Source organism: Lepidochelys olivacea (assembly GCF_965140295.1).
Source record: "Lepidochelys olivacea isolate rLepOli2 genome assembly, chromosome: 21".
Classification (NCBI taxonomy): domain Eukaryota; kingdom Metazoa; phylum Chordata; order Testudines; family Cheloniidae; genus Lepidochelys; species Lepidochelys olivacea.
This window is the reverse complement of record NC_140431.1, coordinates 18,522,987-18,548,047: the sequence shown is the minus strand read 5'-3', so window position 1 is coordinate 18,548,047 and position 25,061 is coordinate 18,522,987. Positions and strand designations below refer to the sequence as shown.

Genomic DNA, 25,061 nt, shown 5'->3' with positions numbered 1-25,061 from the left:
GTCTCTTAGCCCTGTTCTGCATATACTCCAGGATAATGCGCAAGGGGCTTACAATGGTCACAACAGCAGCAGTGAGCTGAGCGAGCTCCATGCTTGCCGTGGTATAACGTCTGCAGGAGAGCAGAGTTGCAGCGGAAGCAGTAGATGACGACGGATGCCACGAGAATAGATATTTATACAGAACGAGAGGATCTGAGAGGTGGATTCATGGCACCAGGAAAGCAGAGTTGCAGCGGAAGCGGTGGACGACGACAACATGGAGAAATTTGCTGTTGAGACTGAGCTCATTTACAAGAGCAGAGTTGTAGCGGACGCGGTGGATGACGGTTAGCAGTCGTACTGCACCGTCTGCTGACAGCAGCACCCAGAACACAACAGCAGGGGTGACAGTGAGCTGAGCAGGCTCCATCCTTGCCATGGTTTGGCGTCCGCATGGAAAAAAGGCGCAAAACGATTGCCTGCCGTTGCTTTCATGGAGGGAGGGGTGACCTACAACACGTACCCAAAACCACCCGCGACAATGGTTTTGCCCCATCAGGCATTGGGCGCTTAACCTATAAATTCCATATTTATGGGCAGCAGAGACTGTGGGAACTGTGGGATAGCTACCCACAGTGCACCACTCCGTAAGTCGATGCTAGCCATGGTAGTGAGGACGCACTCAGCCAACTTAATGCGCTTAGTGTGGACATACGCAATAGACTGTATAAAATCGATTTCTAAAAATCGACTTCTATAAAATCGACCTAATTTCGTAGTGTAGACATACCCTAAGAAAAACATTTGGGAAGAGGATCTGGGCGGAAAATAATTAGTTTTCCGTTGTGGAATTGCATGGGAATTTTTTTCATTCTAGGCAAGATTTGTCCTGACTGTTGCAAAAGCTAGAGGTTCAACCCCCAAATCCAGCAGATCTGGAAACCATCAATATGGGGCCCTCCTATACCTTGCAGGAGGCCTCAGAGCCATTGCATCAGGTAGTAGGGTATGTTACTCCCACATTTGACCAAAATTCAGAATAGTGTGGGTTGTTTCATTTAGGAGGAGAAAATGATGATGGAGACAGGTATCTTTGAAGAAGTCATTTTATTTAGGAAGAATGTACAAAGTCTTGTTCCCCTAAACACTGCAGAACTCTAACAGCAGAAGACAGTTTCTTTGTGCACAGCTCCAAGCCCCTTCCTAGCCAACAATCAGTCGGAAAGCACTCTCTCTCTCTCGGCTTTTTCTCAGGGCCCTGCTCCTAGTGCTACTGTGGCTGTGTTTTGTACTTCTTTGGTGCCTTCCCTCTCTGCTCCTCTTTCACAGACACACAAATCTTAATAAAACTATACTCAGTGAAGCCCCTCCACCCATGTACCTGTGTTTTTGGCAGAGGATGCTATTGTTTCAGCTACTTGGTTCCAAAAAGGAGCTTAACTGGTTCTTACATGAACATCATGGTTTCTTTGACCATGGGATGGTGTTCCATGAAGGAGGAGTGCTGGGCAGAGACGGGCTCCATCTTACGAAGAGAGGGAAGAGCATCTTTGCCAGCAGGCTGGCTAACCTAGTGAGGAGGGCTTTAAACTAGGTTCACCGGGGGAAGGAGACCAAAGCCCTGAGGTAAGTGGGAAAGCGGGATACCGGGAGGAAGCACAGGCAGGAATGTCTGTGAGGGGAGGGCTCCTGCCTCATACTGGCAATGAGGGGCGATCAACAGGTTATCTCAAGTGCTTATATACAAATGCACAAAGCCTTGGAAACAAGCAGGGAGAACTGGAGGTCCTGGTGATGTCAAGGAACTATGACGTGATCGGAATAACAGAGACTTGGTGGGATAACTCACATGACTGGAGTACTGTCATGGATGGTTATAAACTGTTCAGGAAGGACAGGCAGGGCAGAAAAGGTGGGGGAGTAGCACTGTATGTAAGGGAGCAGTATGACTGCTCAGAGCTCCGGTACGAAACTGCAGAAAAACCTGAGTGTCTCTGGATTAAGTTTAGAAGTGTGTGCAACATGTAGTGGTGGGAGTCTGCTATAGACCACCGGACCAGGGGATGAGGTGGATGAGGCTTTCTTCCGGCAGCTCACGGAAGCTACTAGATCGCATGCCCTGATTCTCATGGGTGACTTTAATTTTCCTGATATCTGCTGAGAGAGCAATACAGCGGTGCATAGACAATCCAGGAAGTTTTTGGAAAGCGTAGGGGACAATTTCCTGGCGCAAGTGCTAGAGGAGCCAACTAGTGGGGGCGCTTTTCTTGACCTGCTGCTCACAAACCGGGTAGAATTAGTGGGGGAAGCAAAAGTGGATGGGAATCTGGGAGGCAGTGACCATGAGTTGGTTGAGTTCAGTATCCTGACGCAGGGAAGAAAGGTAAGCAGCAGGATACGGACCCTGGACTTCAGGAAAGCAGACTTCGACTCCCTCAGAGAACGGATGGCCAGGATCCCCTGGGGGACTAACTTGAAGGGGAAAGGAGTCCAGGAGAGCTGGCTGTATTTCAAGGAATCCCTGTTGAGGTTACAGGGACAAACCATCCCGATGAGTCGAAAGAATAGTAAATATGGCAGGCGACCAGCTTGGCTTAATGGTGAAATCCTAGCGGATCTTAAACATAAAAAAGAAGCTTACAAGAAGTGGAAGGTTGGACATATGACTAGGGAAGAGTATAAAAATATTGCTCGGGCATGTAGGAATGTTATCAGGAGGGCCAAATCGCACCTGGAGCTGCAGCTAGCCAGAGATGTCAAGAGTAACAAGAAGGGTTTCTTCAGGTATGTTGGCAACAAGAAGAAAGCCAAGGAATGTGTGGGCCCCTTACTGAATGAGGGAGGCAACCTAGTGACAGAGGATGTGGAAAAAGCTAATGTACTCAATGCTTTTTTTGCCTCTGTTTTCACTAACAAGGTCAGCTCCCAGACTGCTGCGCTGGGCATCACAAAATGCGGAAGAGATGGCCAGCCCTCTGTGGAGATAGAGGCGGTTAGGGACTATTTAGAAAAGCTGGACGTGCACAAGTCCATGGGGCCGGACGACTTGCATCCGAGAGTGCTGAAGGAATTGGCGGCTGTGATTGCAGAGCCACTGGCCATTATCTTTGAAAACTCGTGGCGAACCGGGGAAGTCCCGGATGACTGGAAAAAGGCTAATGTAGTGCCAATCTTTAAAAAAGGGAAGAAGGAAGATCCTGGGAACTACAGGCCAGTCAGCCTCACCTCAGTCCCTGGAAAAATCATGGAGCAGGTCCTCAAAGAATCAATCCTGAAGCACTTGCATGAGAGGAAAGTGATCAGGAACAGCCAGCATGGATTCACCAAGGGAAGGTCATGCCTGACTAATCTAATCGCCTTTTACGATGAGATTACTGGTTCTGTGGATGAAGGGAAAGCAGTGGATGTATTGTTTCTTGACTTTAGCAAAGCTTTTGACACGGTCTCCCATAGTATTCTTGTCAGCAAGTTAAGGAAGTATGGGCTGGATGAATGCACTATAAGGTGGGTAGAAAGCTGGCTAGATTGTCGGGCTCAACGGGTAGTGATCAATGGCTCCATGTCTAGTTGGCAGCCGGTATCAAGTGGAGTGCCCCAAGGGTCGGTCCTGGGGCCGGTTTTATTCAATATCTTCATAAATGATCTGGAGGATGGTGTGGATTGCACTCTCAGCAAATTTGCGGATGATACTAAACTGGGAGGAGTGGTAGATACGCTGGAGGGGAGGGACAGGATACAGAAGGACCTAGACCAATTGGAAGATTGGGCCAAAAGGAATCTGATGAGGTTCAATAAGGATAAGTGCAGGGTCCTGCACTTAGGACGGAAGAACCCAATGCACAGCTACAGACTAGGGACCGAATGGCTAGGCAGCAGTTCTGCGGAAAAGGACCTAGGGGTGACAGTGGACGAGAAGCTGGATATGAGTCAGCAGTGTGCCCTTGTTGCCAAGAAGGCCAGTGGCATTTTGGGATGTATAAGTAGGGGCATAGTGAGCAGATCGAGGGACGTGATCGTTCCCCTCTATTCGACATTGGTGAGGCCTCATCTGGAGTACTGTGTCCAGTTTTGGGCCCCACACTTCAAGAAGGGTGTGGATAAATTGGAGAGAGTCCAGCGAAAGGCAACAAAAATGATTAGGGGACTGGAACACATGACTTATGAGGAGAGGCTGAGGGAGCTAGGATTGTTTAGCCTGCAGAAGAGAAGAATGAGGGGGGATTTGATAGCTGCTTTCAACTACCTGAAAGGGGGTTCCAAAGAGGATGGCTCTAGACTGTTCTCAATGGTAGCAGATGACAGAACGAGGAGTAATGGTCTCAAGTTGCCGTGGGGGAGGTTTAGATTGGATATTAGGAAAAACTTTTTCACTAAGAGGGTGGTGAAACACTGGAATGCGTTACCTAGGGAGGTGGTAGAATCTCCTTCCTTAGAGGTTTTTAAGGTCAGGCTTGACAAAGCCCTGGCTGGGATGATTTAACTGGGAATTGGTCCTGCTTTGAGCAGGGGGTTGGACTAGATGACCTTCTGGGGTCCCTTCCAACCCTGATATTCTATGATTCTATGATCATCAGATCTTTGAGCAGTCCCTGTGAAGCAGCAAATGGACAATTCTCTTCTGCATTTTTTTCAGAGAGATTATGGTCTACTGTGCTGAAGTGTTCTTTAGGGATTTCTTAACACTTCTTCTCACTGCACCTTATACATTTGATATCTTAATTCCCCCAGATGGGCTTTTCATAAGTCTAATGCCCTTGGACGGCTGCATTCTGTGATTCTATGTTACTACGATGGTAACTCATGGTCCAATCGCCCCTATCAGGTGCATTGCTACATTTGGCTATGCTGTCCGGCCACTAGGCCATTCTCGTCTCCCAAAACCAGGAATGGAACCCAAGAAACCTGATTAAAGGTTTGCTAGGACCTCATTTTAAAGCCCAAACCGAACACGACTAGCCCAGAGCTGACCCAAATCTGACACTTCCCTCCAAACCTGTGCCAGCACTCTCGCCTCATCCTTGGGGCTCAGGCTGATAGGCGCTTCCTGCTCCCCATGCCCGAGATCTGTCTCCGACCGCCTCCTGCTATGGGGTCAGCATGGCATGTGTGCCTGCTCCTAAAAACCACTGCCACCTTCCTGCTGTGCGTGTACTGCTGAATGAGATGCATTGCAACTCATCAGCACGCTCACTCCACAGCACACAGAGCAGCGGCCAGCAGGAGTACAACATGCAGTCATCACTGTGCTGACTCCACAGGCAGGAGGAGGTGTTCAGAGTCTACCTCAGCAAGCCTGAGAGAGTTGTGTTGTTTTCACACTTGACCACGAAACTTGTAGTCAGGTTCTATCGGGTTGCAAGACTAACCCTGATACCAAGCATTCTAGTGCTAATGCACATAGCTGTATAACCAATGATAAAGTCTGTGTTTTGTCTCCATCTATGGGCTGCTGTCCATAGAAGAAAACAGCAAACCTTTCCCACTACTTTCTCCTACAGTGGAGTGAAAGAGGTGCTACATATCTGAAGACCGTGGGTTCAAAGTCAGTTGATGAGCCAAGGGGGGCTGGAAACTATGTAAATCAGTGTGAGGGCCCTGCAATGATTGCTAAAATGATTGCATATTACAAAACACTGTATTTAGGGATCAAACTGAATATTGTATTAATATTTCCTTTATTGCGGTATTTATAGTGTGTGTATTTTGATTACTGGGAGCTATCCCTTTAAGAACTGGGTGGGACACCTATTAGAGGGTTTGTCTGAAGAAGACCGAGAGCAGTGTGTTGGAAATGCTGCTTCTGTGAGCTCCAAAAAGGTCAGAACTTGACTTAATCTTATCTTTCCAGAAAACAAGCGTCACTCTGAAAGATGAAATATTAGGACTGATAGGGGAACCTACTAACTTAGAACTTTGCTTGAAATTCAGAGCATTTTGCCCATACGTCACCAGTAGGAATCCAGTTCCACTCAGTAGGGATTAGACTGATTAGGGTTTAGATTTATTAAGAACTGGGGAAACTTTTGGGAAAGGGGGAGCCTACAGAGGAAGGATGGGCTCCACCTAAACCAAAATGTTACCAGTTTGCAAGCTCTTAAAATTAAAAAGGTCTTAGAGCAATTTTTAAACTAAGGGCTGGGGGAAAGCCGACAGGTCTGGAGGAACACGTGGTTCAGACAGAGACATCCTTTAGGGGAGAATCTATTAATGGGGATTCTCTGTGTTCTAGTGAGGAGGAGAGCATGGAAGATGATAAAATACAGATAAGATCTGATGACAAACAGTCAAATGAAAAAGAGGCCCATTCAATTACACATGTAATGGCAGACAGCTAAAAAGTGACCATTTTTTTTAAGTGCTTATATACAAATGCTAGACATCTAAATAATAAGATGGGTGAATTAGAGTGCCTTGTATTAAATGAGGATATTGATATAATCGGCATCACAGAAACTTGGTGGAATGAACACAATCAATGGGACACAGTAATACCAGGGAACAAAATCTATCGGAAGGACAGAACAGGCGTGCTGGTGGAGGAGCAGCACTATATGTGAAAGAAAGTGTGGAATCAAATGAAGGGGACAAATCTGAGGATCTGTCCTAGATTGAGGTGTCAGTAGAGGAGGTGTTGGAAATTGATAAACTAAACAGTAATAAGTCACCAGGACCAGATGGTATTCACCCCAGAGTTCTGAAGAAACTCAAATGTGAAATTGCAGAGCTACTAACTGTGGCTTGTAACCTATCATTTAAACCAGCTTCTGTGCCAAATGACTGGAGGATATAGCTAATGCGACTCCAATTTTTAAAAAGGGCTCCAGAAGAGATCCTAGCAATTACAGGCCAGTAAACCTGACTTCAGTACCGGGCAAACTGGTTGCAACTATGGTAAAAAAACAATTGTCAGACACATAGATGAAGATTATTTGTTGGGGAAGAGTTAACATGGTTTTTGTAAAGGGAAGTCATGCCTCACCAATCTACTAGAATTCTTTCAGGGGGTCAACAAGCATGTGGACAAGGGTGATCCAGTGAATACAGTGTACTTAGATTTTCAGACAGCCTTTGACAAGGTCCCTCACCAAAGTCTCTTAAGCAAAGTAAGCTGTCATGGGATAAGAGGGAAGGTCTTCCAATGAATCGATAACTGGTTAAAAGATAGGAAACAAAAGGTAGGAATAAATGGTCAGTTCTCAGAATGGAGAGAGGTAAATAGTGGGGTCCCCCAGGGGTCTATATTGGGACCAGTACTATTCAATATATTCATAAATGATCTGGAAAAAAGGGTAAACACTGAAGTGGCAACATTTGCAGATGATACAAAACTACTCAAGATAGTTAAGTCCAAAACAGACTGTGAAGCGCTACAAAGGGATCTCACAAAACTGGGTGACTGGGCAACAAAATGATATATGAAATTCAATATTGATAAATGCAATGTAATGCACATTAGAAAAAATAATCCCAACTATACGTATAAAATGATGGGGTCTAAATTAGCTGTTACCACTCAAGAAAGAGATCTTGGCGTCATCATGGATAGTTCTCTGAAAACATCCACTCAATGTGCAGCAGCAGTCAAAAAAGCTAACAATGTTGGGAATCATTAAAAAAGGGACAGATAAGACAGAAAATATCATATCATATAAATAAATCCATGGTACACCCAGATCTTGAATACTGCATGCAGATGTGGTCGCCCCATCTCAAAAAAGATATACTGGAATTGGAAAAGTTTCAGAAAAGGGCAACAAAAATGACCCAATATGGCCATTCTTATTATACACTGTTCCCATCTAATAGCGCTTTGGTGGCTCCTGTACAAGATGAGTTTGGCAGGTCTCAGTTCCAGCTCCCGCATCAACAAGCTTTGCACTAATTGCAGACTCAGTAGAGAGGACAAGAAATGCCTGAGGCAGGGCAGTGTGGGGTAAGCTTGTCCTGTTACTGCCTGGGATGAAAAGAGGGATTCATTTGCCAGCACTGCACAAGCTCTAAATCCACAAAGTTTTTTAAAGCTACAGTTTACAGCTACAAGCAAGTTAGTTGCAATCATGCAAATTAACTCATTAAATAATTCCTATTCTTATTAGGTGTTCCTGTGCAAGCAACCTCTGTGTTTCATTTACCCAACCTGTAAAATGTGGAGAAGTGAAGAGAATTAAGGCCAATCGGGGAAGAGGTGGGAACAGAACTCATGATCTTCTGGCTCCCAGCCACCTATGTTCAATACCATAGGCCAGTAAGGCCAGAAAAGAAGGAAGAGGATGATGGAAATCAAAACTAAGCAAAGATTCGATGAAATATTTAGAGAGAGGCCAGTCTGGAGCTATTCAGGGGCCTAGGCAGCTCGCTAGGGAACTAGTTTTGTACGCGTGTACAGCACATCCACGTTTACCTCCGTAGTTTAATATTTCAGTGTTTCAACTACACATGCACTCAGGAAACCTTTCGATTTACTTCCCGTCCCTTTCAGAAACTTAGCAAAACATCTACTATATACTGAAGACTAGGTACATAGTTAAGCCCCTTTCTTTTCAGTTTAAATTGATTTTTACCAAAAAAATTCCTGGGTTTTACAAAAAGTATTCTTTTTATTTTCATCCTATTTTTGTATCATTCAAATATATAAAACATAACTTGTTTTATTAGGAAAATACAATACATAGCATGAGATATATGTATTACAATAATACATTAGAGACTAACAATGAAGTGAGCTGTAGCTCACGAAAGCTTATGCTCAGGAATGCATCCGATTAAGTGAGCTGTAGCTCAAGAAAGCTTATGCTCAAATAAATGTGTTAGTCTCGGAGGTGCCACAAGTACTCCTTTTCTTTTTGCAAATACAGACTAACACGGCTGCTACTCTGAAACCTGTCAAAAATAATACACAAGTCTGTGTGTATATGCAAAGCTGCCTGTTGAAGTAAGGTTATATATTAGTCTAGAACAGGGGTGGGGAACCTATGGCCCGCAGGCCGAATCCAGCCCGCTGCTTCATTTCATCCGGCCCGTAGCAAGCCAGAAACCCCAAGCCTCAGCGTCCTCCCATCCCATGCAGGGCTGGAGCTGGGAGCGCCAGCACACCCCACTGCAGGGGGAAGCTTGGGTCGCCAGGCCATAAAAAGTGCAATCAGCTCCAGGCAGCTCCCGGAAAAGACCAGCATGTCCCTGTGACCCCTAGGAGCTGGGGCAATCAGGGAAGCTGCACACACTGCCCCCGACCCCAGCGCCAGCTCTCCAGCTGCTCTGGAAGCTGCATGGGTGGCACCTGCGGGTGCAGGCAACATGCGCTATCCAGAACCCCCTGACCGCTCCACCTAGGGGCTGGAGATGCCAGCCACTTGCAGAAGCAGCTTGGAGCCAGGGCAGGCAGGGAGTTTGCCTTAACCCTGCTGCACCGCAGACCAGGAGCCACCCCCCAAACCTCCTCCCCCAGCTCTGAGCCCCCTCCCACACCCAAACTCCCTCCCGGAGGCTGCACCACGAACATTCCTCCCACACCCCAACCCTCAGCCCCTCCTGCACTCCAAACCCCTCATCCCCAGCCCCACCCCAGAGCCCGCAATGCCAGCCAGAGCCCTCACCCACTCCTACATCCCAACCTTCTGCCCCAGCCCAGAGCCCCTTCCAGAACCCTGCATTTCTGGCCCTCCTCCAGAGCCTAGGGGAAGCCCCCCGCGGGGCTGTGTGTGGCCCATGACTGATTTTTAATGTGGGTCAATGGCCTCTAACGGAAAAAAAGATTCCCCACCCCAACCTACAAGATACACACAATAAACAGGCACGCATGCAAGCTCTGAAGTGCCTGCACACCTGAAGGTATTGATGGATCTCATGCCCACCACATACACATTTCAAGCTGTTAGCAGAGAACAGTTTAAAGATTTGACACACAAAATCAGGAAGAATACGAAAATCCGTATCAGAATACTTTTCAGAACACAAGGAAATATTCAAAAGTTAAAAAAAACAAAACAAAACAAAGGAGAAAGAGATGAAGTTGAGTGTGTGGGGACGTGGGATACCGGGAGGAAACATGAGCAGGCGCGCGCGAGAGGGGAGAGCTCCTGCCTCATACTGAGAAAGAGGGACGATCAGCGATTTATCTCAAGTGCCTATACACAAATGCAAGAAGCCTGGGAAACAAGCAGGGAGAACTAGAAGTCCTGGCACAGTCAAGGAATTATGATGTGATTGGAATAACAGAGACTTGGTGGGATAACTCACATGACTGGAGTACTGTCATGGATGGATATAAACTGTTCAGGAAGGACAGGCAGGGCAGAAAAGGTGGGGGAGTTGCATTGTATGTAAGCGAGCAGTATGACTGCTCAGAGCTCCGGATTAGTCTCTGGATTAAGTTTAGGTTTCAGAGTAACAGCCGTGTTAGTCTGTATTCGCAAAAAGAAAAGGAGTACTTGTGGCACCTTAGAGACTAACCAATTTATTTGAGCATGAGCTTTCGTGAGCTACAGCTCACTTCATCGGATGCATGCAATTTCCACGGCATGCATCCGATGAAGTGAGCTGTAGCTCACGAAAGCTCATGCTCAAATAAATTGGTTAGTCTCTAAGGTGCCACAAGTACTCCTTTTCTTTTTGCGATTAAGTTTAGAAGTGTGAGCAAAAACGGTGATGTCGTGGTGGGAGTCTGCTATAGACCACTGGACCAGGGGGATGAGGTGGACGAGGCTTTCTTCCGGCAACTCACGGAAGTTACTAGATCGCAGGCCCTGGTTCTCATGGGAGACTTAAATCACCCTGATAACTGCTGGGAGAGCAATATAGCGGTACACAGACAATCCAGGAAGTCTTTGGAAAGGGTAGAGGACAATTTCCTGGTGCAAGTGCTGGAGGAACTAACTAGGGGCAGAGCTCTTCTTGACCTGCTGCTTACAAACTGGGAAGAATGAGTAGGAGAAGCTAAAGTGGATGGGAACCTGGGAGGCAGTGACCATGAGATGGTCAAGTTCAGAATCCTGATACAGGGAAGAAAGGAGAGCAGCAGAATACGGTCCCTGGACTTCAGAAAAGCAGACTTTGACTCCCTCAGGGAACTGATGGGCAGGATCCCCTGGGAGAATAACATGAGGGGGAAAGGAGTCCAGGAGAGCTGGCTGTATTTTAAAGAATGCTTATTGAGGTTACAGGGACAAACCATCCCGCTGTGTAGAAAGAATAGTAAATATGGCAGGCGACCAGCTTGGCTTAACAGTAAAATCCTTGCTGATCTTAAATACAAAAAAGAAGCTTACAAGAAGTGGAAGACTGGACAAATGATCAGGGAGGAGTATAAAAATATTGCTCAGGCATGCAGGAGTGAAATCAGGAAGGCCAAATCACACCTGGAGTTGCAGCTAGCAAGAGATGTTAAGAGTAGCAAGAAGGGTTTCTTCAGGGCAACAAAAATGATTAGGGGTCTGGAACACATGAGTTATGAGGAGAGGCTGAGGGAGCTGGGATTGTTTAGCCTGCAGAAGAGAAGAATGAGGGGGGATTTGATAGCTGCTTTCAACTACCTGAGAGGTGGTTCCAGAGAGGATGGTTCTAGACTATTCTCAGTGGTAGATGAGGACAGGACAAGGAGTAATGGTCTCAAGTTGCAGTGGGGGAGGTTTAGGTTGGATATTAGGAAAAACTTTTTCACTAGGAGGGTGGTGAAACACTGGAATGCGTTGCCTAGGGAGGTGGTGGAATCTCCTTCCTTAGAAGTTTTTAAGGTCAGGCTTGACAAAGCCCTGGCTGGGATGATTTAATTGGGGATGGGTCCTGCTTTTGAGCAGGGGGTTGGACTAGATGACCTCCTGAGGTCCCTTCCAACCCTGATATTCTATGATTCTAAGTTAGCAACAAGAAGAAAGTCAAGGAAAGTGTGGGCCCCTTACTGAATGAGGGAGGCAACCTAGTGACAGAGGATGTGGAAAAAGCTAATGTACTTTTTTGCCTCTCTCTTCACAAACAAGGTCAGCTCCCAGACGACTGCACTGGGCAGCACAGCATGGGGAGGAGGTGACCAGCCCTCTGTGGAGAAAGAAGTGGTTCGGGACCGTATTGTGCTGCTCTCCTTTCTTCCCTGTGTCAGGATCCTGAACTCGACCATCTCATGGTCACTGCCTCCCAGGTTCCCATCCACTTTAGCTTCCCCTACTCATTCTTCCCAGTTTGTGAGCAGCAGGTCAAGAAGAGCTCTGCCCCTAGTTGGTTCCTCCAGCACTTGCACCAGGAAATTGTCCCCTACCCTTTCCAAAAACTTCCTGGATTGTCTGTGCACCTCTTTATTGCTCTCCCAGTAGTTAGGGCTGCATGCTCAAGTTTACCTTCTATAGTTTCTGACTTCTGAGTGCTCAACTATGCAACCTTAACACTTGTCTACATGGTACGTTACTGCATGGCAAGCCAGAGTGTCACTCTACAGCATGCTAGCTTGCTGCGTAGTAACATCTCGTGTGGATACTGCTACACCCCTGGTCTACACTATGAGATTAGGTCGAATTTAGCCACGTTAGGTTGATTTTATAAGCAATGTGGCTAAAAAACAACCCCGTTCCGTCGACCTAAAAGGGTTCTTAAAATCAACTGCTGCGCTCTTAAAATCAAGTGCTAAAATCGATCTTGCTGGATCCAATTTGGGGTACTGCAAAAGACGTAGCGTTCTGCAATTCGACGGAATTGTCCTCCTAAAGCAATCCCAGAGTGCTCCAATGTGACCGCTCTGGACAGCACTTTTCAACTCTGATGCACTAGCCTGATACACAGGAAAAGCCCCGGGAACTTTTGAATTTCATTTCCTGTTTGGTCAGCGTGGCAAGCTCAGCAGCACAGGTGACCATGCAGTCCCAGAATCAAAAACGAGCTCCAGCATGGAGCGAATGGGAGACACTGGATCTGATTGCTGTATGGGGAGAAGAATCTGTGCAGACAGAACTCCGATATATATGCCAAAATCGCACAGGGTGTGGTGGAGAAACGCTACACCAGGGACACACAGCAGTGCCGCGTGAAAGTTAAGGAGCTGAGGCAAGGCTATGAAAAGACAAAGGAGGCAAATGGTTGCTCTGGGTCAGAGCCCCACTCATGCCGCTTCTATGATCAGCTGCATGCCATTTGTAGCCAGACAGCCAGCCCCCCCCTCTCAGACCAGCACTGCTGGGAACACAAGGGAGCCAAAACAACAGGGCACTTAACATCAATTCCAGCACAGCCTTTGAAGCTGTGAGAAGCACAGGTGTGCTGCTACAATGTGCCTCTGGGAACATATACAACAATTAGGCTCACAGCAGACAGAGAAGCTGTGACAGACATGGCTCTTAGCCCCTACTAAATAGCGTGATGCACACACCCCAACATCCTAGGTGGGAAAATATTTACTCTAATAAAAGGAATGTCCAGTAGTTGAAACTTGTTGTTTCTCTCCCTTGCAAGTGTAAACTACTCTTGCGAGAGCTGGCATCGCCCAGACAGACCAGCCCCAATTTGGCATAAGAAAGGAGAAAGAGAATAAAGGAGTACAGAGATTCATAGATACTAAGGTCAGAAGGGACCATTATGATCATCTAGTCCGACCTCCTGCACAACGCAGGCCAGTATGGGACCTACAGCACCATGATTTTTGCGTGCTTTTCACTATCTATCTGCTGGTCAGATAAGTGACAGCCTCCCAAGGCTTCTGCAGCTAAGAGGGTCCCTAAGCCTTGTCCCTTATTCGTCTTTCCGCGGAATTGAGTGACCAATCCTGGCTTGGCACCGCTGGAATCGAGAGACGCAAGGAGGGTAAGAAGCACACACACCTGATCTCCTATCTTTAGTGTACACATATTTTGAAATAGAGCTCTATACTTTGTTTTTTCTCTTTGGGATTGTGGCTTCAGTTTTGTAACTTGTTTGTGTGTGTAACATCTCTACATTTAAATAAGTAGGCACTAGCAATTTTGTAACCACATGATTAGAATCTAGTTTAATAAATTTTGGTAACCATTTGTGCATAAGCCTGACTTGTTTCTCTGGTTTACTGTAAAGCAGCCAACACAATTAAAGAACCTCAGCCGTTTTGGCTATAAAGCCTGGCCATTAGGTGAGAGTACTAAGAGCCTAGCGTTGAGTTGTGCCGCCTCCACGGGGCAAACTCTTGGGGCACCTGTCAGTCAATCCTGACTGCCCACTGCGAAGGAGCTCTGAGCTCTAGCAGTTAAAGTCACGGGTGTTTAGGACCTTGGGGCATCCGTCAGCTTAGCCTGGGCTGCCCGCCGCGAAGGGACAGTGCGTCCTAGCGGTTAAAGTCACGGATGGTATAAAACGGGCATAGCTGGCACCTCACCAAACACCCTTGGCCATCGGCTAACACCATTCTAGTGGGGGACCCTACCACTACCCCATCACTATCCATGAACACCTGCAAGGGGGGAGTCTCATGCAACACTGAGGAGGAGTTTGTGGATGAGGAAGAGAAAGAAGAGGAGAATGAGCAGCAGGCAAGCAGAGAATCTGTTCTCCCCAGCAGCCAGGACCTTTTCATCACCCTGGAGCCAATACCCTCCCAAGGCGAGTTCCCCGACCCTGAAGCCGGAGAAGGCACCTCTGGTGAGTGCACATTTGTAACTACACTACAGGGGTTAAAAGCAATTGTGTTTAATGTTTGATTTGCCCTGAAGAATTGGGATGCGTTTGCAGCCAGTACAGCTACTGGAAAAGTCTATTCACATGTCTGGGGATGGAGCAGGAATCCTCCAGGGACATCTCCATGAAGCTCTCCCGGAGATACTCTGAAAGCCTTTGTAGAAGGTTTCTGGGGAGGGCTGCCTTATTTTGTCCTCCACGGTAGAACACTTTACCATGCCAAACTAGTAGCAAGTAGTCTGGAATCATTGCAGCAGAAAGCATGGCAGCGAATGTTCCTGGGTTTTGGTCACATTCATGCACCATTCGGTCTTTATCTTTCTGTGTCAGCCTCAGGAGAGTGATATCATTCATGGCCACCTGGTTGAAATAGGGGAATTTTTGTAAGGGAACAATAAAAGGACCCTGTGCATGCTGGGCTGTTTGTGCTTGACTAAAAGGGATCATCCCAGAGAATAGCCACCCAGTGGGGTGCGGGAGGGGAGGGGTGTGCTGCACATCCACCCCAAAACTACAGCCCCTCCTTTTAAATGGCAAACTCAACCAGCATTGCTTGCTATGAGAAAGGAGGGCACTGCAGTTTGAAACCATTACCACATGTTATGAAGGCAGAAGAAGCCAACCCTGTGTATCCTTTGGCTTACCATGGCTGCCTGGAAACGGAATTCTGTTGCCCAGCTGTGTGTGATGTGTCACCATACCAGCAGACTCTCAAAATAAAAGGCAAAATGCGACCTTGTATCTAAAGCACATGTGCTGTCTGCTGTGAATTGCTTGATTCACTGTGAGTCTCCCTTTTGTTCTCAGAAATGTATCCTCTTAAATTTTACTCTCCCTTTTTATCCCCCCTGCAGGTGCAAATGTTCCTAGGCTCCCCGTATCATCTCCATCCCTGAGGTTATCGCAGATTAGAAGTCAGAAAAAAAACCGCACTCGCAATGACATGTTTTCTGAGCTCATGCATTCCTCCCGCACTGATAGGGCACAGTTGAATGCCTGGAGGCATTCGGTGGCATAGTCCAAGAAAGCAATCAGTGAGTGTGATCTGATCACGCAGCGATATTGAGGCTAATGGGGGAGCAAAGGGACATGATCAGACGTCTGGTGGAGCTGCAGGAAAGGCAACAAGAGCACAGATTGCTGCTGCATCCATTGTATAACTGCCTGCCCTCCTCGCCAAGTTCCATATCCTCCTCACCAAGACGCCCAAGAACACAGGGGAGGGAGACTCCAAGCACTCAGCCACTCCACTCCAGATGATGGCCCAAGCAACAGAAGGCTGCCAAGTGATCTCTCTCCTACCATCTATCTCCACCCTCTGACAAACAGAGGCTAGGGACACCATTCCTTACCCATCCTGGCTAATAGCCATTAATGGACTTAACTAGATAAATTCATGGAGGTTCTCTTTTAAACCCTGTTATAGTCCTAGCCTTCAACAACCTCCTCAGGCAAGGAGTTCCACAGGTTGACTGTGCACTGTGTGAAGAAGAACTTCCTTTTATTTGTTTTAAACTTGCTACCCATTAATTTCATTTGGTGGCCCCTAGTTCTTATATTATGGGAACAAGTAAATAACTTTTCCTTATTCACCTTCTCCACACCACTCATGATTTTATAGACCTCTATCATATCCCCACCCCATATCCTCTATCATATCCTCCTCTTTTCCAAGCTGAAAAGTCCTAGCCTCTTTAATCTCTCCTCATATGGGACCCATTCCAAACCCCTAATCATTTTAGTTGCCCTTTTCTGAACCTTTTCTAATGCCAGTATATCTTTTTTGAGATGAGGGGACCACATCTGAACGCAGTGTTCAAGATGTGGGCATACCATGGATTTATCTAAGGGCAATAAGATATTCTCCGTCTTATTCTCGATCCCTTTGTTAATGATTCCTAACATCCTGTTTGCTTTTTTGACTGCTGCTGCACACTGTGTGGACGTCTTCAGAGAACTATCCACGATGACTCCAAGATCTCTTTCCTGATTAGTTGTAGCTAAATTAGCCCCCATCATATTGTATGTATAGTTGGGGTTATTTTTTCCAATGTGCGTTATTTTACATTTACCCACATTAAATTTCATTTGCCATTTTGTTGCCCAATCATTTAGTTTTGTGAGATCTTTTTGAAGTTCTTCACAGTCTGCTTTGGTCTTAACTATCTTGAGCAATTTGGTATCATCTGCAAACTTTGCCATCTCACGGTTTACCCCCTTCTCCAGATCATTTATAAATAAGTTGAATAGGACTGGTCCTAGCACTGACCCTTGGGGAACACCACTAGTTACCCCTCTCTATTCTGAAAATTTACCATTTATTCCTACCCTTTCTTCCCTGTCTTTTAACCAGTTCTCAATCCATGAAAGGATCTTCCCTCTTATCCCATGACAATTTACGTAAGAGCCTTTGGTGAGGGACCTTATCAAAGGCTTTCTAGAAATCTAAGTACACCATATTCATTCAAACAGCTTTGATTTGTAGTGTGGCTACAATAAGCAATGTGGCCTTGTCCTGCCCTCCTCCCCCACCCCACCCGGGCTACCTTATCAGTGATAAAGCAGCCTTCCAGACTTAGGGTGTCCCAGGTCAGAAACAACATACTGTAATATTTTACATTTACACAGTACCTTCCAATCGAAAACACTTTGCATTGTTCTGCATGGAACTGTGCAATACATAAGCACCAGTGAACTGCAGTAGATTCTGGGGTGGGAAAGGTAACAGCCAATTGGTATACAAAGATGCCACAACAGTGTAGAGAAGGGAAATTTTGTGCAATGGCACCAGGACAGACCATAACTCTTAATGTTAAGGACGATGCACACACCAGACTTTAAGTTTAAGGGTTCAGCTATTATCTTAAATCCACAGACAAGAGAGCTTCAATATTAAGATTTACTGAGACTATATTCAGACAACCACACAGAACTCAATTTCTTTCCCTTAAAAATCAGGGTCAGAGTCAACTTTACTTAGATTTGAACTTGTCTCTTCAGGGAGAGAAAATATTTCAACTCTGGAGTTTGCACTACTAGAAAATTCTTTTAGCAGCGCCCAGAAGCAGAATTTTCCTGACAACCCCTCCTGATAACCATGAAGGACGGTAACAAAAAAATTAGGGGAAGATGTTTTTCTCCCTCTGTGGTGCTGCTTTCTGTTCTCTCAACACAAAAGCTGACATAATACCTTATATTTTCAATCCACTTTGAAGAACAAACAAACCCCATAAGAGTGGTAACTAATACCCCACTTTCGCTGACAGGGTATCTGAAAGAACGGAGAGTGGAAGTCACAGAACCACCACATTGTCAGTGTGAAGGAACCAGTAGCAACATTACCAGAGCGGGTGGAGCCTCTGCGCAGGAAGTGAGCAAGGAAGTTGGAGAGTGGATTTTGAGAGAGGGATATGGGAATTATGACAGGAAAGTCACAGGGAACTGGGAGGCGGAGGGTCAGACAAGTCTGACTAGACTTGCCTGGAGAGGTGGGTTGAGTGAAGAAGGGGTAGTAGACCTTGGAGGAGGGAACCTCAGGAGAGTGCAGTGTGGTGTCCCTAGTCCCAGAAGCTCCCCACACATGGTGGGCTTGGGAGGGGAGAGAGTCAGAGAAAATGTGGGATTTCCAAAGTCAGCCCGGTAACTCAGCAGTAAGGATTGGTGCCTAGAGGTGATGTAAGACAAAGACAAGTCATGGCACAATATGTTTGTGTAACTTTAAATAAATTACTCATGAGTTTATAAATTATTCTGCGCCAAAAAATAAAAATTCAGCACACAATATTTTAAAATTTTGCAAAATTCTGCATATTTCATTTGTCAATAAATAAATGTGGAGGCTCCAGAATGGCAGTGGACGTTACAGGCCACTGGCTGCACAGAGGTGGGAGATCACCCTGCAGCCCACCCTGGGACACGGACTCAGCAGTGAGGCTGCACCTGAACCTGATACACCACAAGAGCCAGGCTGACCCCACAAACACCCCGGGTTCCTGCCCCTCCACACCAGATGCACCAAGATAGCAAGCGATAGGGACAGTCTCACACACACACCCAGCCCTGGCCCCCGATACAGATGTGGGGCAGGCAGGCTCAGCCCAGCAGGATCCAAGAGTTGAGGGGTTTACTGTGGGGGGATCCAGGTGTGGGACGAGAGGGTTCTGTGTGGCACAATCTGGGTGCGGGCAGCTCGGTGTGAGAGACTTCCGGATGTAGGGGGAATGGGACTCTTCAGGGAGAACCAGGTGAAGTGGTTGGGGCTCAGCACAGAGGGCCTGGTGGGGGTCCGGATGGGATGGGGCTCAGCAGGGGGGACTCAGCAGGGGTGTCCAGATGCTGCGGGAGTGGGGTTTGGTAGAGTAGGGTTCTGGGTGCAGCTGGCTGGGCTCAGTGGGGTGGAGCTCCAGGAGTGGGGGGCTCGTCAGGTTGGTCCAGATGCATGGGGCTCCTTGGGGTGGGGGTTTGAGTGTGGCGGCTCAGTGGTGATGGTCTGGATGCAGGGAGGAAGGGGAGGACTTGGCAGGAAGGGGGCTCCGAATTCAAGGAGTGAGGCTCAGTGGGTGGGGGTTCAGCTGCAAGGGGCTCAGCAGGGGGAATTCTGAGTGAGGGGGGTAACGGTCAGCAGGGAGGGGTCTGGGTATGGGGAGATGCAGATGAACGGGGGTTGGACAGACAGGGGAGCAGCTCCTCATACAGTGACCCCCTTCCCCCACAGCTTAGGAGCAATGGGAGCAGGAAGCAGAGAATGTGGGGGTGTACAGCCAAGGGAGGTTTCTGGGGGTGGGTCTGACCTGGCCCAGGCTGCTCCTTGTAGGGGAAGAGGAAGTCCCAGTACAGGGTATGAGCCACCGGCAGGGGCATTGCCAGCCCCACATCCCTCTGGTCATGTACCTCTCTGCTGGCTGCTCTGAGCGCCCAAAACGATGCACCTGCACTGTTCAGGAGGGGTGCATGACCACTCTTATGGCTTCCCTTTGCTTCCCCATCAGAAGTAATTGTTCTGCAGGGAAACAAAGAAATCTGCAGGAGACATGAATTCTGTGCATGCACAGTGGTGCAGAATTCCCGCAGGAGTAATAAAGAATAAGCTCAAGCTAGGCTTACATAGGCAGGGTAAGATGAGCAGTTGCTGTGTATTTCTCTAACACTTCCAATTCCATGTTAGATTATATTTGTTCTAAGTGTAAGAAATAAGAATTTATTTCCTCTAAGACTAAGCCTGATATGTGCCACTAAAGTATTTAGAGACCTGATTGCTGTTTCTCACAGCGACACTACATAATTACTATATGCTAGAGGAGGAGTTCTCAGGACAAATTTTTTGGTGGCTTCAGAGTGTGGCCACCAACTCTTGCTGGCGGCCACTCTCACACTTTTTCCTAGAACACTTAATTAGCTCTAGGAAAAACAAATAAATATACACATATACATGTCCAAATCATGGTAATTTATTTATTGCTAGCTAGTAAGTCTGCTGTGAAAAGTGATACTTGTATGTGTTTTAATATCACCTTTCACAGCAGACTTACCAGCTAGCATTAAACAAACATACAAGTATCACTTTTCACAGCAGACTTACTCAGCCCTGGCAAGCCTGGATTCTTTAACACCTGATACGATGAAGTTATTTCTATTTAAATTACTAAAAGCTATCTATTGAAGGCTCTAGAAACCCTAGCACACCAATAATAATAAATACAAAGCTATCTCAGCAGTATTGAAATGATTAATTAAACGGGAACTCGGCAGGCCACTTACAAGCTCCTTCTTGCCCTTTCATAGCAGTGGGGAAAACACCCTTCAGCTCTCTCCAAAAACCCTGCAGAGCAGATAGATTTTGCAGTGTGCCCAAAAGATCACTAAATTCAGCCTATTTCAGACCAACAATGGGGGGAAAAAAAAAGAGTCTCAGACTTTTCACTGAGAATTCCCTACTTGCCACTGCCCCTTCTTTAATGAGAGGCCTCCAGCTCATGCACCTCTGCTGACCCTAGCTGTAGCAATATGACCCAGGGAGAGAGGCACGCTCTCAGGTAGGCTGACCTAGACTTTATAAGTTATGATCACCTCTTGAGCGCCATCAGGAGACCAACAGACAACCAGTGAAGAGCCCAGAGCACTGACGTCACATACTCCAAATGAGGTGGCCTGCTCAATAAGCACGCCCCTGCATTCCTCACAGGCATTAGGATCTGACTGGTTTAAGGTGCACCACATATTGCAACAATCTAATCTTGAGGTGACAAAAGACTGGATAAGAGTGGCTTAGAATCATAGAATACCAGGGTTGGAAGGGACCTCAGGAGGTCATCTAGTCCAACCCCCTGCTCAAAGCAGGGCCAATCCCCAATTTGGCCCCCCTCAAGGATTGAACTCACAACCCTGGATTTAGCAGGCCAATACTCAAACCACTTCAGTCTACAACTGAAAGGAAAGGTTCCTGTTCCCTAGCTGGATGGTGATGATAAAGAGCTGACTAGTATGCTGCTATAATGCAAGTGTCAAACAGCAGCCACAGGTGTAGAATTACCACACAAGTGCCAAACCCTGGCAACCAATAGAGTTATAGGTTGTCAATCAGAAAGGCCAAATCACACTTGGAGTTGCAGCTAGCAGGAGTTGTTAAGAGTAACAAGAAGGGTTTCTTCAGGTATGTTAGCAACAAGAAGGAAGTCAAGGAAAGGGTGTGCCCCTTACTGAATGAGGGAGGCAACCTAGTGACAGAGGATGCGGGAAAAGCTAATGTACTCAAAGCTTTTTTGCCTCTATCTTCACGAACAAGGTCAGCTCCCGGACTACTGCACTGGGCAGCACAGCATGGGGAGGAGGTGACCAGCCCTCTGTAGAGAAAGAAGTGATTCGGGACTATTTAGAAAAGCTGGACGAACACGAGTCCATGGGGCTGGATGTGCTGCATCCGAGAGTGCGAAAGGAATTGGCAGATGTGATTGCAGAGCCACTGGCCATTATCTTTGAAAACTCATGGCAATCGGGGGAGGTCCCGGATGACTGGAAAAAGGCTAATGTAGTGCCCATTTTTAAAGAAAGGGAAGGAGGAGAATCCTGGGAACTACAGGCCAGTCAGCCTCACCTCAGTCCCTGGAAAAATCATGGAGCAGGACCTCAAGGAATCAATTCTGAAGCACTTAGAGGAGAGGAAAGTGATCAGGAACAGTCAGCATGGATTCACCAAGGGAAGGTCATGCCTGACTAATCTAATTGCCTTCTATGATGAGATAACTGGCTCTGTGGATGAGGAGAAAGCAGTGGACATGTTATTCCTTGACTTTAGCAAAGCTTTTGACATGGTCTCCCACAGTATTTTTACCAGCAAGCTAAAGAAGTATGGGCTGGATGAATGGACTATAAAGTGGATAGAAAACTGACTAGACCATCGGGCTCAACAAGTAGTGATCAATGGCTCCATGTCTAGTTGGCAGCTGGTATCAAGCGGAGGGCCCAAGGGTTGGTCCTGGTTTTGTTCACTATCTTCATTAATGATCTGGAGGATAGTGTGGATTGCACCCTCAGCAAGTTTGCAGATGATACTAAACTGGAAGGAGAGGTAGATATGCTGGAGGGTAGCGATAGGATACAGAGGCACCTAGACAAATTAGGGGATTGGACCAAAAGAAATCTGTTCAAGGTTCAACAAGGACAAGTGCAGAGTCCTGCACTTAAGACGGAGAATCCCATGCACCGCTACAGACGAGGGACCGAATGGCTAGGCAGCAGTTCTGCAGAAAAGGACCTAGGGGTTACAGTGGACAAGAAGCTGGATATGAGTCAACAGTGTGCCCTTTTTGCCAAGAAGGCCAATGGCATTTTGAAATGTATAAGTAGGGGCAGTGCCAGCAGATTGAGGGATGTGATCGTTCACCTTTATTCAACACTGGAGAGGCCTCATCTGGAGTACTGTGTCCAGTTTTGGGCCCCACACTACAAGGAGGATGTGGAAAAATTGGAAAACATCCAGCGGAGGGCAACAAAAATGATTAGGGGACTGGAACACATGAGTTATGAGGAGAGGCTGAAGGAACTGGGGATGTTTAGTCTGCAGAAGAGAAGAATGAGGGGGGATTTGATAGCTGCTTTCAACTACCTGAGAGGGGGTTCCAAAGAGGATGGATCTAGACTGTTTTCAGTGGTAGCAGATGACAGAATGAGGAGTAATGGTCTCAAGTTGCAGTGGGGTTGGTTTAGGTTGGATATTAGGAAGAACGTTTTCACTAGGATGGTGGTGAAGCACTAGAACGCGTTACCTAGGGAGGTGATGGAGTCTCCTTCCTTTGAGGATTTTAAGGTCAGGCTATGATTCTATGAATACAAATAGCATATCCACACCATAGTATGCTAAATCTAAACCTGGGTGGTTGCATAACATACCCCTAATATTAACAGGCATAGCGAGAGGCAGGGCTAGCAGGGAAGCTGCCTGGCACCACCACAGGCCAGCCAAGGAAGTAGCACTTACCCGTTGTCACCACCAAACACGTAGATGGCATCCCGATAGGCAACCACGGTGTGTTTGCTGCGCCTGAGAGAGAGTCCGTCAGACACTCGCAAGGGGAGACCTGGCCCTGCCCCCACCCCGTGACCCAGTCACTCGATGATCCCCTCTCCGCCGGGCCCCCACCCACCCCGTGACCCACCCCCTCTCCGCCAGGCCACCACCCACCCCCCGACCCTCCCCCTCTCAGCCGGGCCCCCACCCACCCCCCCCTCTCAGCCGGGCCCCCACCCACCCCCCGACCCTCCCCCTCTCCGCCGGGCCACCACCCACCCCGTGACCCACCCCCTCTCCGCCGGGCCCCCACCCACCCCCCGACCCTCCCCCTCTCCGTCGGGCCCCCACCCACCCCCCGACCCTCCCCCTCTCCGCCGGGCCACCACCCACCCCCCGACCCTCCCCCTCTCCGCCGGGCCACCATCCACCCCCCGACCCTCCCCCTCTCCGCCGGGCCACCACCCACCCCGTGACCCACCCCCTCTCCGCCGGGCCCCCACCCACCCCCCGACCCTCCCCCTCTCCGCCGGGCCCCCACCCACCCCGTGACCCACCCCCTCTCCGCCGGGCCCCCACCCACCCCCCGACCCTCCCCCTCTCAGCCGGGCCCCCACCCACCCCCCGACCCTCCCCCTCTCCGCCGGGCCCCCACCCACCCCGTGACCCACCCCCTCTCCGCCGGGCCCCCACCCACCCCCCGACCCTCCCCCTCTCCGCCGGGCCCCCACCCCAGCGCTGCCCCGCACACTCGGCTCTGCCCACTCTCAGCCCCACCCCGGCCACCCACGTAACCCCGTCCCCAGGCTGGCGCGGCTCCTCATCGCCTCACCTGGCCCCGACGAACTCGTCGCAGGGCGGCAGGCGGCGCCACCGATGCACCGTCTCGAAGGGCCCGAAGTTGAGGGTCAGGTACTCCACGCTGTCGGAGCAGCTGTGATCGAACTCCACGCTGGGCGCCACCTTGGAGCTCCCGGCCCCTCCGCCCGACGGGGCGCCGGCCGCCGCCATGGCCCAGCTCGCGCGGACAGGTCTGGCCCCGCCGCAGCTCACGCACATGCGCAGGGGACCGGGCGCTGGGCGGAACAGCGGGAGCACTGCCCCCTGCGGCCAATAACTCCCGGCGTGCCCCGCGCCGTCAGGGAACTACAACTCCCGGCGTGCCCCGCGCCGAGGGCTCGGGGGTTGGTGTCTCCGGCTCTTCGACCCAGCCGGGGCAGCAGCCAGATAGAAACGTCCTCTGGTTCCGCCCACCCCGGCGTCCGCCCCCGTGCCCTGGGCTCCAGCGGGCCCGGCCACCGCGGCGCAAGGAGAGCGGGAGGCGGGGTCGGTCGCTGCTCGGGCGCTGGGGCCGCCCCACGCCGGTGGTGCTGGGAGGGGAAAGACCGCAGCGGGTCAGGGGAGGGAGCTTCCGGCCCTGCTGCAGAGGCCCGCGCTTGGCTGATCAGTTCCTTGGGCAGGACCCTGGCTCTGCCTGCGGCCCCTCGGGGCTGTGGTAACAAAGAACAAGCTGGCGGCCCAGTTAAGGGCCCTCAGGGGGGGGCAGAGTTCCATACTGGTGCTGCAAAAACAACAAGGAATCCTGTGGCACCCTAAAGACTAACAAATTTATTAGAGCATAAGCTTTGGTGGGCTATGACCCACTTCTTCAGATCTATGGAGTGAAGATTACAGTGGGCAGGCATAAATATACAACAGAAGAAACGATGGGAGTTGCCTTACCAAGTGTGGGCTGATGATTCAATCATAGACTATCAGGGTGCGAAGGGATCTCTGGAGGTCATCTAGTCCAACCCCCTGCTCAAAGCAGGACCAATCCCCCGCTAAATCATCCCAGCCAGGGCTTTGTCAAGCCTGACCTTAAAAACCTCTAAGGAAGGAGATTCCACCACCTCCCTAGGTAACACATTCCAGTGTTTCACCACCCTCCTACTAAAAAAAGTTTTTCCTAATATCC

General features: G+C 48.7%; 1 protein-coding gene across 3 annotated transcripts in view; it reads right to left on the bottom strand.

Moving 5' to 3' along the window:
* LZTR1 (leucine zipper like post translational regulator 1) overlaps positions 1-24,415 on the bottom strand; it is a 289,726-nt gene extending 265,311 nt beyond the window's left edge. Inside the window, exons 1-2 of one of the 3 annotated variants that reach the window (XM_084611172.1) lie at positions 23,937-24,415; positions 23,075-23,137 (exon numbers count right to left, since the gene is read on the bottom strand). In XM_084611172.1, coding sequence (XP_084467298.1) covers positions 23,075-23,137; positions 23,937-24,163 — 290 coding nt within the window. In that variant the 5' untranslated portion in view covers positions 24,164-24,415. The remainder of the gene's footprint in view (positions 1-23,074; positions 23,138-23,936) is intronic. The other 2 variants (XM_084611173.1, XM_084611171.1) reach the window with 2 other exon arrangements.
* Between the last annotated feature and the right edge of the window lie 646 nt (positions 24,416-25,061).